The sequence below is a fragment of the Pezoporus wallicus genome, unplaced genomic scaffold, assembly GCF_028554395.1.
Source record: "Pezoporus wallicus isolate ANWC-B61680 ecotype Strahan unplaced genomic scaffold, APGP_CSIRO_Pwel_v1 contig_1181, whole genome shotgun sequence".
NCBI classification, from domain to species: Eukaryota; Metazoa; Chordata; class Aves; order Psittaciformes; family Psittacidae; genus Pezoporus; species Pezoporus wallicus.
This window is the reverse complement of record NW_026641428.1, coordinates 2,911,561-2,929,221: the sequence shown is the minus strand read 5'-3', so window position 1 is coordinate 2,929,221 and position 17,661 is coordinate 2,911,561. Positions and strand designations below refer to the sequence as shown.

The 17,661-nt window shown below is 38.6% G+C and overlaps 1 protein-coding gene across 7 annotated transcripts in view; it reads right to left on the bottom strand.

Annotated features, from left to right (window-relative positions):
• The window catches only part of CSRNP3 (cysteine and serine rich nuclear protein 3), a 100,719-nt gene that overhangs the window by 4,005 nt on the left and 79,053 nt on the right, over window positions 1-17,661 (bottom strand). For all 7 annotated transcript variants that reach the window (XM_057423751.1, XM_057423756.1, XM_057423750.1 and 4 more), the window contains 2 exons: window positions 5,779-6,038; window positions 48-344 (listed from right to left, as the gene is read on the bottom strand). In XM_057423751.1, coding sequence (XP_057279734.1) covers window positions 48-344; window positions 5,779-6,038 — 557 coding nt within the window. The remainder of the gene's footprint in view (window positions 1-47; window positions 345-5,778; window positions 6,039-17,661) is intronic.

The following is a 17,661-nucleotide window of genomic DNA, read 5'->3' as shown; positions in this document are numbered from 1 at the left end:
CACAACTACCCAGCCCCTTGTTAGTTAAATAAGATAGAGACATTTACCTGACATTTTATGCCTGCAAGACTGCAAGTGCAAGTTTCTGGATCACAGAACACACGGCAGTCACAGCCACAATCCTCTCTGGACAGTCGGATGGCCCGCAGCTCGTGTTTTTCTTCTACATCAATCTTCTTCACTCCAGAAGCTCTCAGCAATGCCCTTCGCTTTTTTGTTGGCAGAGGTTGTAGAAAGAAGTACTCATCTACTTCAGTGTTGTCTAAATCAATATCATCATCAGAAATGTCATCCAGCGTCAGCGTATTAGCTTCCTCAGATTCCACTGTACCATTCTTTGTCATCTGTTGCATAGAACAATTTAACAAAGTCCTTTAACTATACTGTCACACGTGCCATATATGCAAACAGATGCAAATACATGTAATGCATTATGAATGTGCACAACTGTATGTAACACAACTACAGGGTTCATAAAAGCTCTTCTACAGAGAAAATTGCTTGAGAATCAAGAGAATATCAAATGTTAAAGGGCAGAGAGATGACATTCACTACAAAAAATATATTTTCTCAGTCTCAGGCTATTCAGATTAAGCATGGTACTACACAGCAAATGTGAAACAAGTGCAGACATATTACTTATTCTGTCATATAATCAATCCCTTTTATTAATTGTTCTATGAAATAATTTTCCTTAAAATGGAAAAACAAACAAACCCCCCCCCAGATTCCAAATGTTCGCCTTCCTCTATGTTGATGAGGCTGCTGATTTACACCAGCCAAGCACCTGGTTTCCTACTTTTGTGGAGAAAACATGGTGCACCTGTGTGATAATTATATACTGATGAAGTCTCAAGTCTCATCTGCCTTAAAAGTTTCATCAGGGGCACCTCAGAAAAATAGTCCCAGTGAATGTAATTTGAATGTTTCTTACCTATAGAAAAAATAGCCTTCTAACTCTTTCTCTGATTTGCCTTATTTACTTGCAGAAAGTTTCAGCTTGCCATGTTATCCCAAATAATTTTTTAGGCACCAGATACAGATTAAATAAGGAAGTCATATCTAACATTGCCTGTTTCTTGTGTATTTCAATGCTTAGACATTTAACAATTGTCACTCTAAATGTACCTCCCACTTTTTCCTCCTCCTAAATCCTGTCATCTCCATCTAGCTATGCTTTTGTGTGTAAGAAAGCAGTCCTGAATCTTACCCATTTCAGTATTTCTACTTTTATTATATTCCCAGCTGTTTGATTTTCCCATTAACAGTTTGTCCTTTCCACAATCTTTTGGATTGTAACTGTCATTTATGGCATTACTGAGTTACTTGACAGTGAACTCCTACCGACTGCTTACTCTTAGTAATTGCAGTTTTATGTTTATGACAACTGTGTAAGCCAGCCACAGAAAAAACTCCCAACCAATTATTCCTGACTTGTAAAGTCAGGTTAAAAGCAGTACTATTCCCTCTGGAGGAGAAGAGCATCAGTGTCACAACTGGTAGTCCTTATATATGGTCTACATGTATGCATCACGCTGCACAAAGAAAAATGCTCCTGAGAGAGATTCCTTCTTAGGAATTCAGCACCATATTTAGTTCACACAGACGTATTCTGCCACTTCCACAACCCTGCTTTATAGGCATTACTGTTTCCTTTGCTTTTCAATGTATTCTCAATCTTTCTCCATGACTGCTGCCTCTAAGAGCTGCTGTCATTTTATTTCATGTTTCAGTTTGTTTACCATGTCTGTTACCCCTATGACATTCAAATCTCTTTATGTATGTACACTTCTGCCTCCTTCTTCATCTCCAATGCAGCCATTTGCAAAATGTCCTCTCAAACTTGCCTCAGATAGTTTTTTTTCTCTATTTTCTATTATTCATTTCCCTTTACAGTGGCTGGAAAGGAAGGGGCAAGAGCTCCTTCACTGAAGATGTTACCTAATTGGCCTGCCTGGCCCTGGCACAATGGAGAGATTAGTTACAGCAGGTATTTCAATGTTATTAGTTCAGTAAGGTAGGAAAGACAATGTCAGAAGTCATCCTTTTTTCTGTATAATCTACTGTGAGAGACAGGTAAATCCACAGAGTGATTAAATGCACCTTGAATTAGCTGCCTTTAGCCAGTGGGAGGGAATATTCCGCTGTACATGCAACTCAGCCTGAATGTTCAAATCCAGAATGGCATTATCCTCGATTTTTTATGTTTTTCATTTTTTTGTTAGCTAGGTAATATGAAATAGGAGAATGACCCACCTAAGAATTCTGAATTCTCTAGTTTTAAATACACAAGGCTCATACCACTCTTTAAGCAGATCACTGTTGTTTAAATGCCTATCAGAATTTAAGCTGGAAACCGGGGAAGAATTCTAATCCCTGCTTCTGTAATTATTTTAGTCATTTATTCAATTAGTATTTAATAAAAATTCAATTTCAGGGCTCTTACCCATGAGGTGAATGCTCTAACTGCTCAGCTTACACGGGCACCTACAGAACCATACCAAACCCGTCATGCATTTCTCCTCCTTCTCCTGCAAATCTTAACTGCTTTGTCACACACAGAGCAAACGAATTAATGAAATGGAAGATCTGAAGAATTCTTGAACAAGTTATTGTGTAACTACAGAGGGAGGAAGATTACCGAGACCCATCAAATACATTTTCCAATGCAGAACTTTAGGGTAACATTAAGTTCTCTTGATTGTCATAATATTGCTCATCTGAATTAAACTTGATATGCAGAGGGGTTAAATTTCTCTCATAAAGCTCAAAGGTAATGTCATAACAACAGAACAGGGCAAGGGCCAATGAATATGTGAAGCCTTTGGGTGAAATTCACTTCAACTGTAAAATGTGAAAAATTCAGGTTAGCACCTTTGCCTCCTGTAGCTGGAAATTATTCCTTACAACTTCCCACAAAGGAAACCAACTCTGTCCATAGACCCAGAAGCCTTAACATCACTAGCATCACGCTAATAATTTTAACAGATCTTAATTTGAGGAGACATTATGAGTAAGCAATAAGGACTATTTCACCTAATTTATTGTGCTTACTCATAATGTTTTCTCAAATGACAATGTATTAAAGCAAAGCCTACCTTGTACCTTTCATCTTGACAAGATGGCTTTTTCGTTAGATTCTTCACACTCTGCTGCTGACAAGTGTTTGTTTATGCCACTGTCAGCAACGTTTACACCAAAGTGCTGGTGCTAAATGGCTAAAGTGACTTGATAACGATTTTAAAGTCTTTATCTGCTTTTAATTAAGAGAAGCTTCTTATTTCTCTCTTCACCTTTAGCATGTAAAAGAATAAACTGCACCTAATATTATAAAGGCACAATTTCAATATATTCCTGTATTTCTATTTTTTCTTGACAAATTTTAAATGTTTTCCTGTTAATCCAGAAACCATTTGAATGGCCATGTGGCTCTTCCATCTCTACAATGGGAAATCAGCAAGACCAAGTTGTCTTAAGCAAATAAAACACACTGAGTGCTTTACAGCGACTCTTCACTAGTTCAGTGAGTCCTGGATTTAGTCTGGGGAGGGAAAGTAGTTTTTATTTGATTTTTTTACCCCAAGTGTATAGCTACAGATGTAACTGAGCTGAGTTTAATGGACTACTTCAGAAAGGAAGTTTTCTGTTCCCTATTTTTTCATACATGCTGGAGAGTGATGAGAAATATTTTACACTAGTAAAAGATTTAACACTAGTAAGATGTTAACAGTTTTAAGCCAGTCTCAGGATTCTGAAGACCTAAACACAGTTTCTTAGTATTTCAATTAAAACTTTGAAGTCAGTGTACCAGTCTCAGTATGTGCTAGTATTGTCACATCAACTGCTGAGTATCAATGAAGAAAGAACCCCACCACTCCTGAATTAAGTGTACAGAAAAGGACTATTTGGTAAAAGGAAGCAATTAAAATTAGGACAGAGAGAGGAAAGCCAATCAGGCTTTCCTTACTTACTGAATACTTACGAAGAAATTTAGCATGAACTTAACAGTCACAATAAAGATTATCATCCACTTAAACAAGTGACTGGGGGGATGGAAGAACATACTGTATTTGGAAGAGGAGCAGGAAGTAGAGTCCATGTCCCAGAAAAGGGAGTGGGCTGGTGTGAAGTTAATGAAGAATAGAGATTTGTCCCACCTAAGGGGAGACTTAGGAAAGCACACAGAGCCGAGCACTGCTCCATACAGATGAAAGCTAAAAGGCTTCATCCAATCTTTAAAAGTAAATAGGACCTGTGATTATTCTTAATTTACTTTCTAGCTATAAAAAGGAAAAGCTAAAGATTTGCATGCCTTACTATTCTTTATCCACTCCACTGAGATTCCTGGAAGCCATCCAAGGGAACTACACAGAGTCACTGGTTACACTGACAGAGCTCAATTTACACTTGGTGCTCTGAAGATGCTGTGATATGAGATGTTTAGAGGCATAATCTCTACTAGTGATAAATCATACTCCAGCCTTTGGTGTCCAACCTGTCCAAATATCCACCTTTAATTTACCTTTACCCTGAGTGGTTTTATGTTTGTTTGTTTTCATTATGACAATTCACATTTTATGAACTATTCAAGAATCTATTTAGCTATTCAAATAATAGAAAAAAAACAAACAACAAACAAAACCAAAAAACCAACCAAACAAACAAAAAAACCCACAAAACCCCACACCAATTAGGAAACTGAGAAAAGAAAGTCATTACAATAGTAAGGGTCATACACACTTCTTCAGGAGTTCAGACACAGAACTCATGAACATGGTTCCTTCTATGGGAAAAATACTGAAAGGCATTTCTTAAACTTGGAGGGTACCCGGGCAACTGCAGTAGTATCTGAAACAGATTCAGTATCACAAAAGGGGCTATGGAGCACAGCAGTTTGGCTACAACTCTAAATATTGTTCAGTTAATTACAAGATTCATCTGAAGAAGAGCCTGAAATACATATAACACCAGTCATTACACGGGAAGTCTTTCATCCACTCCAAAAACATAGCAAACCCAGAAGTTCTGCTACCAGTTTTAAAGACCCATAAGGGACACTTCCAAGAACACAATCCTCTTTTCTAGTCTCCTCTACTGAAATACAGACTCTTCCCCCTCCTATGCTACATTTAAATAAAGAACTTCAGAACTGTAGCCAAGATTTGTTCTGGCTAAACTGATAGAGCCAGTTAATTTTTCTGACATGTTCCTTCTTCAACACAGACATCCTCTGGTGAAGCATTACAAATATGACCATATAAATTGGTACACGGAAAAAATAAGCATTTTTAGTATTAGTTTGTTACTGTTAGCCAAATTCACTCAAGTTGGCCAAGAAAATAAGCTCTTTCACTTTCTATACGTAGAATGTTACCATTCCCCTGTCTAACAGGGCACTGTACAAGGGCTCAGAAGACTGCCTCTCCCTGCCACTTCCAGACTTCTGCTGGACACCCTATTCAAGGCTAACTTCCACCACTCTCTGCCTCAGTTTTCCTCTCTGTAGGAAACAGGAAGTAAATAACAATCTCGCTGTAAAGAACTCTGAGACACACATCAATAAGAGCTATAACAGCACTTGGTAATACTGAACAAAAATAATGTGTTCAGTAAAAATAAAATAAAATAAAACTTAGAAAAATGCCATTGTTTTGATTGAAAATGGAGGTGACGGAAAGGAAATGGTTTTGTTTAACACACATGTACTGGGGCCATATAGCTCTGTCACTGTTCATTTAAACAAATAAGGCAGGGATCAAAGTCTTGAACAATTCTTACCTTTAATTTTAGAGAATTGAGTTTTTCCTCCCGTAGATGCTCTCTTAACATCTCTCGGTGAAGCCTCTCCTGTTCCATTGCAAACTCTCCAAGCGTGTACTGGCGCACACTGTTGTGGCGAGTAGACATTCCCAGTGTGCTTCCCCCTTGGCTGGGAACACTGGTGAATCCTTGCCTTCTCGTGAAGTAATACACAGTAACACAGTTAAAATGGACATTTTTTGCTCTCTTCCGCTTCTCTCTCTTCAGGATTGAAGACGCTAGAACAGATGGAGATCACAGTATGAGTGATAACTTGCACTCATATAGCAAATTCATCACTTGTGTAGTTCCACCTACCTTAGCAATACCTGACTGTACACAACGAGGTTCTGACACATGCAGTTGAAATGAGGAGATAACATTAGAAATACTTAGTATATCTACAAACCTAGAAGTCCTTCCAAACTGCTACAATCATAAACACCATTATCTACTTTAGATCAGAAATCCTTGGCCAGAACTGTTGTTCCATAGCATTATGAACATGTTTTTTCCTTTTACCAAAGAAGAAAACAAGTCCCAGGAAAATTAACTTCTTTCACAGGGTCGCCTCAAAGATCCAGTGACTTGCTGCTTTTCAAACCCCTGCAAACAAGCCGTATGTATATGACAGCAGTGAGGAGAACAACAGACCCAATCTCTCACAGGTCTACATACACCGTTACTATTCTGTCAGCAAAGATTAGCTGTAGAGATCTGCAACTACATCTTTAAAGCATTGGATCACATTGGCAGAAAAGATTTCTACCTCTTACAATCCAAAATGTTAGAAATTAGTGTTAGAAAAACTATCAAGGTGGTATGTTGAGTGCTTCCGACTGAGAAATTAGTACCATCATCACCAGAGAATAATACAGGAATAATAGTGATTAACAATAAGATCCACTTTTTCTTTACTTTCATCCTCTTTCTGCTGCCATCCACTGAATACATGTGTGTGTATATATTTTACGTGTAGAATTTTGACAAATAATTAAATCTAATTCTTTTCTGATTCCCCTCACGCTCATGCGCAGTTTCGCATGCACATATGCAGTATCATAGAAAATAGATTTCTTTACAAAGAAATGCCAAATTTTAACTGTTAAATATTGTCTTTTTTCTACAGACATTTAGTAACTCCTTCCACCGATGATGATCTATTGTTTCTCACTAGTAACAGTGGTGAGCCTTTAGAGAAGGAAAAAGAAAGAGACACAAATGTTAGGTAAGAGACACCACCTGATTTTTTAGATGACCAACCTGATCTATTTGATTTATTGCAAAATAGCAACAGGATGTTGAGAATGCAGATAGGTAAGTCATTGCTTTGCAGTTTACAAGCAACAATTGAGGAGGTCTGAATTATCCTCTTACGCCTTTAGCAGATGTGAGCTACCTGTCAGGATTCAGGCAGTAAGATGATTTAAAAGGTGCCCGACCACTCTAGAAAGACTTGGAACTATTCTGTAGGAGCAGTAAAAGCAACAAGATGTACACTCCAAATCTAAAGCTTCCAATCTAGAGATTGAGAACACCTGGCCTTCAGCCTTGGCTTCATAACAGGTCTGGTTTATTGTCACAAACAGACTTAATTCTCCAATATTATTATATAGTGAAATGTTAATCACCATGAATGTGAAAACTCCAAACTTCTACATGAATTAATTCAGTCTAACAAACAGCATAACCTACCTATATGAAAACCAAATTTCAGTATATAATAATAGTATATTAGAAAATACAGTCCTAAAACTAAATTTTAGACAGTATACCCTGATGACATAATCATAAAACTATTTGGGGCTCAGAAAAACACTAAAATAGTGTTATTTTTCCTAAATACTGAAAAACAACTGAAAGTATGGCTTATTGTATAAATAACATGCACTTCAGATATGCTGCAGGTATGTTAGATGAAAAATATGAAGCACATAAATAAGCTCAGGTCCTATATCCACTTACATGCTCTCAGTGAAGGGTGTTCCAAAAAAGGCACAGGATGTACAGAGAGGAATCAAAAGATAAACTCTGTCACATCAGGCATGTTAAAATTTATATCCAAGTTTTAGTAAATCTCGTATCAACAGAGCCTGACAAAAATATTTACAGGAAGCTTTGAGTGGGGGAAAAGGTTTATTTTGTTAGAAGAGACTAGTTCACAGCGGTCTAGTTCATAGGTGTGTGTCAGTTTTGTCCTAAGTTAGATATTGTTTTAACCTACTGATCTTTTTCATATACGCCAGAGTTTCAAAACAAATCTACCTTAATAAAGCCAATTTTTTTAGAGTTTAGAGGACAGGGTAATTTTGATATTGTGTCATTCTCTTTCAAGTTAGCATAAAAGCAAATACTCTGAGTCAGAACCTTCACTGCCTATATGCTCTTACGCACAGGAAAGTGCATATTAAAAAATGCTGCTTCTGCTGAAGAAGCAGATACATCTGCTGGGAGGTATCCAATTTCTGATACAACAGTATTGATGTTATTTGGCTCTCAACTGGATCTTGCTCTTATTTCAGAAGACATATTGACAGCTACTGCAGGGCAAGCAGCTGACTAAGAAAAAAGAACCAGCTACAAATGGAATGAGAGTTAAAAATACACTAAAATTGTAAAGGAAAGATAGAAGGTTAATCTTAAATATATATATATATGTATGCTTCATGAGGAAATAGAAGGCAATTGTGCCTATAAAACTGCACAAGTTGTGAATGCCCTTGAATCCTCATCTGTAAACTTCAGTATCTACCACATAAGGTCTACATTTATAGTAATTTGTTTTTAGACCTTAGCTATGGAACTCCTGACATGGCTGCTTACTGGCAGGAATACCAAACGCTGCAATAAAAGTACTTCCATTTAAATCTGCCAATCTCTTTATGGAAGAGATACTACTTTCATACTGCTTTCTATACACAAGGAAATCAACCTTCAGTTTTATTCACAGGCTACACGCTAATATTAATAGTTAACTGAAGCTAGGCAGAAGACTGTGATCTAATTACTTCCAGCTGAAAAAGAAAAATCAGAACATCATCTATGATAAAAACTGGATTACATCAATGAGCTTTTCCACTCCATGGATTTTTGACTGGGTGGTGGTGCCCATGTGCATGCTGTCAAAATTTAGAATGTGAATTTCAGACATCACTGTACATTTATGCCCAAAAGTTTGGTCAGCAGTTTCTCAGTAGGACTGTCACAAGCTGTCTTTCAAAAACCCATTAGCACATTTCTCCAACCTTTTTTATAGTTCTTATCACTTTTAGTAATTATAATATCAGCGCCACGCCATCACAGTTGCTTGTTTGGTTTTTTTTTTAATAGATCACTGACAAAAATGTTAAGATAGAATTAAGCTGAACTTGAAGAAAATGCTGTCGTACTGTAACTGCAACACCGCCAGTGCTATAAACCCAGCACTATACAACTGTAATGAAGACAGCATAAGAGCTGACATGTATTTGTTATAAATTACATCAAAGTTCATGGCTTTATTTATTAATATGATAGTTCTGAGTCAGACAAATTCTATGATAATCTGTGTAAGTGAACAAGCATGTAAACATTCAGAGCTCTCAGACTGCACATGATTATTTTTTTCTGAAACACATCCTATCTTTTGGGTTTGCTTCTGTCTCACCCAAGAGCTCATTAAAGGGAAGAGCTAAGGCTAGAGTCATCTCTTCTGTGTTACTGCTAGGAAGTAGTCAGAATATATTCATATTTATGAGAATGTTGTTTACAAGAACAGATCAGGCAGGAACTGCAAGAGATCACAGGATTTTATTTGATTATGCAAAAGCATAGGTTAGAGATGTCAGCGAGAGGACTGGACACTTTTGACTACCTCAGTAACCAAGGACACAAAAGGAAGCACCACAGAGGTGCTATATCCTTGCTCTACTACTCTAGTCCTAAAGTCTCTGAGGAGATGCCTTAAAATGACCTCAAAAAAATTATTATTAGATATTGAATGCAACTATCGAACAATTTTCCAATATCAGGGACAAAGCTGTAACTTATTCATTCCTATTGCTTCAAGCCAACCAGAACTGAGATTCTCAGCTCATCTTATCAAGAGTTGGGGCATATGCTATTTTGCGTGCACTGTACCTTACATACTACATTCAAGTCTGTTTTAATTACTGCTAAGGACATTGCTTAGCTCAAGACAGAGCAGAAGGATATACAAAATACATATTTTCTGATATACTGGAAAGCATGAACATATGCCCAGACAAAGTTTACTGACGTTAATCAGTTACTAAGCTCCCTTTAAAATGAGGGATGCAGACCGTGCAAGCTTGCATGCCTCTTGGGAGTCAGTTGCAAAGGTTTTTGCAGGGAAGCAAAAGCCCTAAACCTAAAAATTTATCCAGAGAGAATGTAAACACCACACTTTTCTAGAAGAGATTTAGTAACAGCTTCCCTGCTTGGCCAGTCTCAAGAAAGTATTTACATGCTGTCTGCCTGTGTAACAAGTGGTATCAGGGGATGCCACTATCAGCTGTTCCGCACAAAAAGGGTGACAGGCAGAGTGTGCTAGGACTGCAACGATGAGACTTTTTAGCAGCTGCTGGACACATGCTGTCAACAAGAGCTAGATGCCACCATCTCTTTCTAGCAGTTCAAGGCAAGTGAGGATGCCAGAGGGAACAGTAATATTCATCATCACCAAAAACTGTCCTATGGATCACACATGATCTTTAACAGATTTCTATACTACAGCAGAATGCATTTGTTCATCCCTTCCTCAGTTATTAATCTCTCTCCCTCATAACAATTTTCTTTATGCACAGCATTTATAATTTATTTCATGACTACATACAATATTTCTGCCATTTCTCCTTATGTAAAATTCCTGGCATATGTACTTTTTTGGATACTGAACATACAGGGAATCTCTAAGGTTTCCAGAATTTAAAAGACCTGCAGAATGCCTAAGCACTACATACCAATGTTTTTTATTATAGCCCTTCAGTTTTCAGTATTTCAGTAAGGTCCTTTTTTGGTCAGTGACTGTAGTACACAATAGAGATAACTGTTCAGCAGTCATTTCGGTGATTTATTCATAAGGCTGCACACCGCCATGGAATAAGCTTTGTCTAATTCAAGACAACCTTTTCCCACACGTTACCACTCTCCCACACCACCACTCATCCAGATTGCGTAGACTAAGGCTTGACTCTAAGGCTGTCTTACCCAACCTGTGGTTTATTAGACACAGAACGCCAACTATCAAAAGATTAAAACCAGAATAAACACACAAACATCATTATGGTTGTTCCCACAGGTGATAAATTATGCACCGCCTCCTACACTGGGACACTAAGTCATAATTGTTATTACCAACATTCTTATTTAAATGGTTGCAATTTAAAATGGTAGCATTTTACCTATTGAAAAGTACAATTTCTATCACCCAGTGGCATACAAGATAGTTTACCAGAAAGACAGTGTCCCTCAGATTAATTTTTTTCTAAGATTAAACGTACTTGATCAAGTGCATTAAATGCATTTTTCTAGACAGTGTGGCCCATATTGAGCATGAAACACATACACACTGTGTGTGTGTGGCCACACTAACCCATTTTTCAGAGATACTCTAAAAATAAAACTTAAAATTCAAAACTGAAGAAAGTATCAATGTAAAATACATATATATATACAGCTATCATGAAAATAACAATAGCCTTAAACAATAAAACTTTCCTGTAAAATAGTTTCCATGGCTGCTGTTCTTTCTCGCTTAGGTTGCTGTCTCTCATACATCTCTGTCACAATGACGATCAATGGGAGAAAGGCAAATACTACACATAGCTGTTTGACAACAGAACTTCCCTGTCAGATTGATCCTGGTTAAAGTATGTTGTACAAAGCACTGATCCGGGCTGGAATTCTGTCACCAAACAAACATAGCAAGTGAGGAAATACTTCCTGGGGTTGGGAAAAGACTCCTGTCCTGGGTTCAGCAGTAGCAGTCATTTTTCCCCTTCTTGGTAGCTGGTGCAGTGCAGTGTTTTGACTTTCAGCCTGGGAACAGAGCTGATAGCGATGTTTTGGTTTGGCCAAGGACTTTGTGAGCCTCATGCTCTGCCAGGGAGGAGGGGAAGCCAGGAGGAAGCAGAGACAGGACACCTGACCCAAACTGACCAAAGAGCTATTCCATACCACAGCACGTCATGCCCAGGATGTAACTGGGAGTTAGCCGGAAGGGCTGGGAGACTGCAGGGCTGGAGGAGGTATCGGTCGGAGCTTGGTCGGGCTTGGGGGGTGAGTTATCGGTCAGCTGGTGCTGAGGTGTTGTATTCTCTTCCCTTGTTATTTCCTTTATCATTATTATCATTGGTGGTAGCAGCAGTGATTGTGTTATACCTTAGTTACTAAACTGTTCTTATCTCAACCCGTGGGAGTTGCATTCTTTTCGATTCTCCTCTCCATCCCTCCGGGAGTAGGGGGAGGGAATGAAGGGGGGGGGGGGGGGGGGGGGGTGTGTGAGTGAACGAGTTACCTGACTGGGTTTAAACCACGACACTCCGCAGCAAAGATGGCAAGAAAAATGAGAGCCATTCAAGTCACATGAGGTTAGAGAATGTCCACCAACAACTAATAAGAGAATAAAGTAATACATATGGCAAAAAAGTGTAAACATACATCCAGAAGAATGTGTGAATAGACAAGAGTGAAGAAGGATGCAGCAAGGCACAGATTCGTAACAAATCACTGTCAATATTTTTGTAATATATTTAAATGTGACTAGAACACTGTGGTTAGAGACTGCCTCCTCGGTGTTGTAGGTATATGGAAGAAATCACCAAGTCCTGCTGCTGAGTTAGTTTCAAACAATAGTTGCCATCAAGTTATTTCTACCAACACGTTCACACTTATAAGATTTTTTGCACTTACTTTCGTATTACAAACAATTTTTTTTCTGTATTATTGGGAGACTGAAGAATTTCATTTGCAGCTCATTTTCTACAGCTTATTCAAAGCAGCTCTCTAACTTCTGAAACTGCGCCTTTCTTTCTTCGCCCTACTACCCACCAAGGTATTTTCAAAGCACGGAGTGGGATGCTAGAAGCAGAGGAGATTACTACTGATCTCTGCACGTAGGGGTGAGCTGTGTCTGTAATATATTTCTTGTGTTTTGGTAAGAGATGACATCACAGGCCCATCCAACTCCCAGCTCCCAATAAAAGTACTTTTACAGAGGGGAAGATCAATATTTACACTAGCAGTCCAGGGTATCTTTATGAGAATCATCCAAGTCTCATTTGTATATGAATAAATTATAACCAACGAAATAGGTAAGCAACAGTAATAATGCACTGGTAGACTGAAACAAAGTTTTCCTGAATTGCACTACACAGCCCCACTTTTCTTTTGCCTTTGAACATCCTCATTTTCCTCTCTGGGCAGTGGAGGTACAGCACTGGCATACCTGTGAAAGACACAGTGGTCTCTTCTGTGTGTTTGGAAGCCAAAACAGAACCCAAAATCTCCCACTCCAGAAGAGATCCCACTGCAGCTGTATTTGTCCATGAAAGCCTGCTTCCTAATTTGACAAAATCCTGACAGGAATGACATTTTAAGCCCATAGTGTTTTTCAAACATTTTTCATTGAGAAAACTGGTAGTTCTTTGATTATGAAACATAAATGATTTCAGTTCTGGCTGAACTCCGAGACATAAGCACTTTCTTCTGCTGTCTCAGCTATTCTCCTGATGTCAAAGGCACATTAAAATAAATGTGAACCATATGGCTAGCTGGCAGATTACTAGCACTCTTGCATCAATGAGGGCAAAGCAATTCATTGTCACCAGCGCAAAAATATCCTACGCACATGAACATTTCAAAAGGCTGGAAAACCCATGTATGAAGCAGCCTTTTGGATTAAAGCCCTATCTTAGACCAGAGGAAATGCTGCTTTTCTTTTTGTCTGCTTTTTAAACACTCTTAGTGCCATATAAACCGCTATGGCAAGAAGGATTAACACTATCCTCCACCCGCTCCATTGACTTTCCCATGCCATGTTTCATCAAGTCTTAAATCCACAGAACTGCAAAGCCTAACCCATCATGGTAATCCAGGTCAGAACATCAATTAAAAAAGCCATCTTGCTCTGCAAGTTTCACAGAAAATAAAAACAGGGAAAAGGGTCATATTCCAGAAATTGCTTCTATGTCTATCTCCTACCTCTCCTTCTACCCAACTGCCTCCCAAAAGACATCTTTCTAAGATTTTCCATACACTAAATTAACAAATTTTAAATGCTTAATGATGAAACGCTTTCCCTGCATGCTGGAAATCCACATTAGAAGGGAATGCTGTGACACACAATATATGCTCCAAAAGAAATGTGGGCTTGGGGGCAGGGAGGTATTTTCTAACATAAATTTGAATCTGGCAGTCTTGAAAGGAAATTCATGCTCAAGAAGGCAGGAACTGAGCATGAAAATTGGACAGGGACAAAGTTTTATTTTTGGAGTGCAGAATTTGGAAGGTATCAAATCCTTTGAAATTCTTCGGAAGGTCTAAGCTTCCCTTAAATTTTCTTTATGTCAAGGGTAAAGTTTTGACCTTTAGTGTGAGGTCAATAGCACAAAGCATTACTTGAGTTCTGAGCTTGAGGTGTGTGCGTGACCTACCCTAGTAGCATTTCACTGCTCCATCCTTCCAGTACCTTCCTCTCAGGTAAAGCTAAAGCTAAAGCTAAGTTTACCTCACAGGAGGGACTTGATGGGACTTTTTCCCAAATGCTAGACTTATTTATGTGACATTTGAAAAGGATTTTGAAAAACACCAGCTCACAGACAAGTCTGACATGAATAGGAGAGATTTTAATTTGTAATTCAGTTGAACATTTTAACTCAATGTCAGAGTTTTGTCTAAAATCTCACAGAAACGTTAAAACTCTCAGAATGCATGCTAAGAGCTGGAATTTTACTGCTTTATTTCCTCAACATCCTCTATCTCTAGAATGCTTTTCTGTGACATTAATCATACTGGTCCAGTTTCTCCATTTTGCAAACATAATCAGCCTGTGGGGAGAATCAGAGACAGTTAAATGTGCTCAGCTTCACCATTTACTCTAAATGTCAGCTGCTGTTCCGCAGATGATTATTGCTGACCTTAGTTGGCCCCAGCTCCAAACAGTGTGAAGAGGAAAACTGCTACCAAGGATCCTTGCAGGACCACCCATGCATAGCAACTGTATTTGCTGAACTCTCCTAAGACACTACAGGCAATCCTTTGTCCCACCTTATGGGTGACTTTTGTATTTCTATCAAATGACTGTTCACAAGTGCCCATCAGCTACTTGTGACTTTGCATTTGCAAACATATTTGGCATATCTGCCATGAACATCTTCAACAAAAAAAAAAAAAAAAAAAAAAAAAAAGGACTTTATGTTATCTAAGCCAACAAATACACCATATATAAGGCAAAAAAACCATCCCTGTTTGTCCAGCATATGAAATGCACTCATTTATAGGAAAGACCTTTTCAAAACTGTAGAAATAGAAACAGTTGCACAAGTCCTTGTAAAAGCCACGGGAGCCTGCCTCCCAGCCCCTCCTTGTTTTTTTTAGAACACTCCTTCTACAGTAACTGTTATTCCAGGTAACAGGAAAGATCCTGTCATGGCATGCCCTGCCCTGTCATGCTGTATGAGTATTTGAGCAAAGACATTGCACTACATTTCACTGTATTTCTTTGCATTTCCTGTTTTTTACTGCCCGGCTGACTTACTTTAAAATCAAACCCAAGAATCTCTCAAGCTGTCTGGATTTCATAACATGAGTCAACAAACAACAGTAAGAACATATTTCTCATTAACAAGGAAATTCCAAGCCTGGCTACAAGCAATATAAATAGTTGCAAGATGACATGAAAAAAAGAATCCCTGCATTTAGCTACACCTTCTAAGTGCTTTTCCATAATGTCAGCATCACTACTTCTAACACATTTAGATTTCTATCATTAACCAGCAATTATTCACACACCTGAAGCTCAAGGCTCAAGTAATACTTTGTGCTATTCATCTCACAGCAAATAAAACTTTACCCTTTACATAGAGAAAAATTAAGAGAATCTAGACTTTCCTAAAGATTTCAAAAGATTGGATACAAGTTCTGCACAGCCACATAGATGAGGCAGTCTCAGTATATTAGCTACTGTAGCATCTAGGGATAGGACAAGGGGTAATGACATTAACCTGAAAGCGGGTAGATACAGATTAGATATAAGGAAGAAAGTCTTTACTGTGAGGGTGGAGAAACTGTGGATGCGCGGCAGAGTTCGAGGCCACGTTGGATGGTGCTTTGAGCACTCTGGTCTAGTGGAAGGTGTCCATGCCCACGGCAGAGGGTTGGAACTAGATGATCTTTAAGGTCCCCTTCCAACTCAAACCATTTTGTGATTCTATAATGAACCTCAGACATCCAACACTCTTAAAATACAGTACCCTAATTAGCAGAATGACAGGACCTATGATTATGGCTGGCTGCAGGATAACCTTCCTAATGACGGTGGTAATGGCAAGATACAGAAAACTGATGGAGGATAGGAACTAAACTGTGCAATGGTTTTACCTCCTGTTGGTGAAGATCATGTTATGGGATGAGCTGGCACTGGAGATTTCACCTGCCTCTGCAGGTGGAGAAGCCTCTGCAACAAAGGCATTACTCTGACAGTTTCAGCCGGGCCAGAAATGCCCAGCTGAAATGCCAGAGGAAAGCAGCAGCTCCTCAACGTATGTTTCTCAAGAGACGCATCTGTGATTAATCTTGTATGGGGAATTTTTACCAGCAAAAAGGGCTTAAAAAAAGGACTTAAGGTCTTCCCAGGTCATCCAATTGCCTGAAATTCTGCAACTTAAATTTGGTTATCAGAAAAGTAGATCAAGCATTTAGTATTCAAAGACAACTTGCTGTGGAGCTGATGAAACACAGTGGTGAGATGCCCTAGCTCATCATGGCAATTTAAAGGAACTGAAATGGCATTGAGTGTGCTCACACCCTGTATTACATGTACCTGTAAGAAAAAAAAGGAACAAATACCCTTAGTCTTGACTAATACTATATGTGCATTCTTGGACTGCTACTTGAGGAACACCCTTTTTCTGATACGGAGAAGCTGTGAAACGGGACAGGTACACGGACTGATTAGTAATATACTTTGGCATCCATTAAGGTAAATCAGCCATGTGACTAATGGCCTTCTGAATCAAACTCAAATGACCTCAATAGACTGAGAAAAGTAAATAATAAAGATAGCAGGGACTATATCTGACAGTGGTAATGACGGCACTCTTATCACCATTTGGGGTAAGAGAATGAAAAATATGCAGATGTATATAATATACACACATATGTGACCAGGAAAATACTAAATTTATTCGCTTGTTGGTTATGAACCTGGTAATAGTTGTCTATGCTTTACGGACTGTCATTTCATTTCGTGACTCAGAAAAAGACACCTGTAACCTAGGCTAGATATATATAGTTTTGTCGCTGTCTTGATTTGTTTAAATGTATATATTGTTAAAGAAACTGTACTCATCCCTGTGTAGTAGTCACAACAGACAGCACTCAGACAACATCAGTCATGTATTTTCTGTCATCACACTACAGGGTTAATTACCGAGATCAAAGCTATCTTCTGGTGGTTCTGCTCCACCTGAGTGACCCATAGCATCTGCATGCCTCATTTAGCCGACAGGTTAAACTTAAGGCTAATGGAGCAGGATAGCTGAAAGGTTCTTGTTTATCTGACCCAGTACATACTGTTTCAGGGGTTATGTAAATACTGAAGATGTATCAGCTACTCTACATAGATTTATACACAAACTGCCT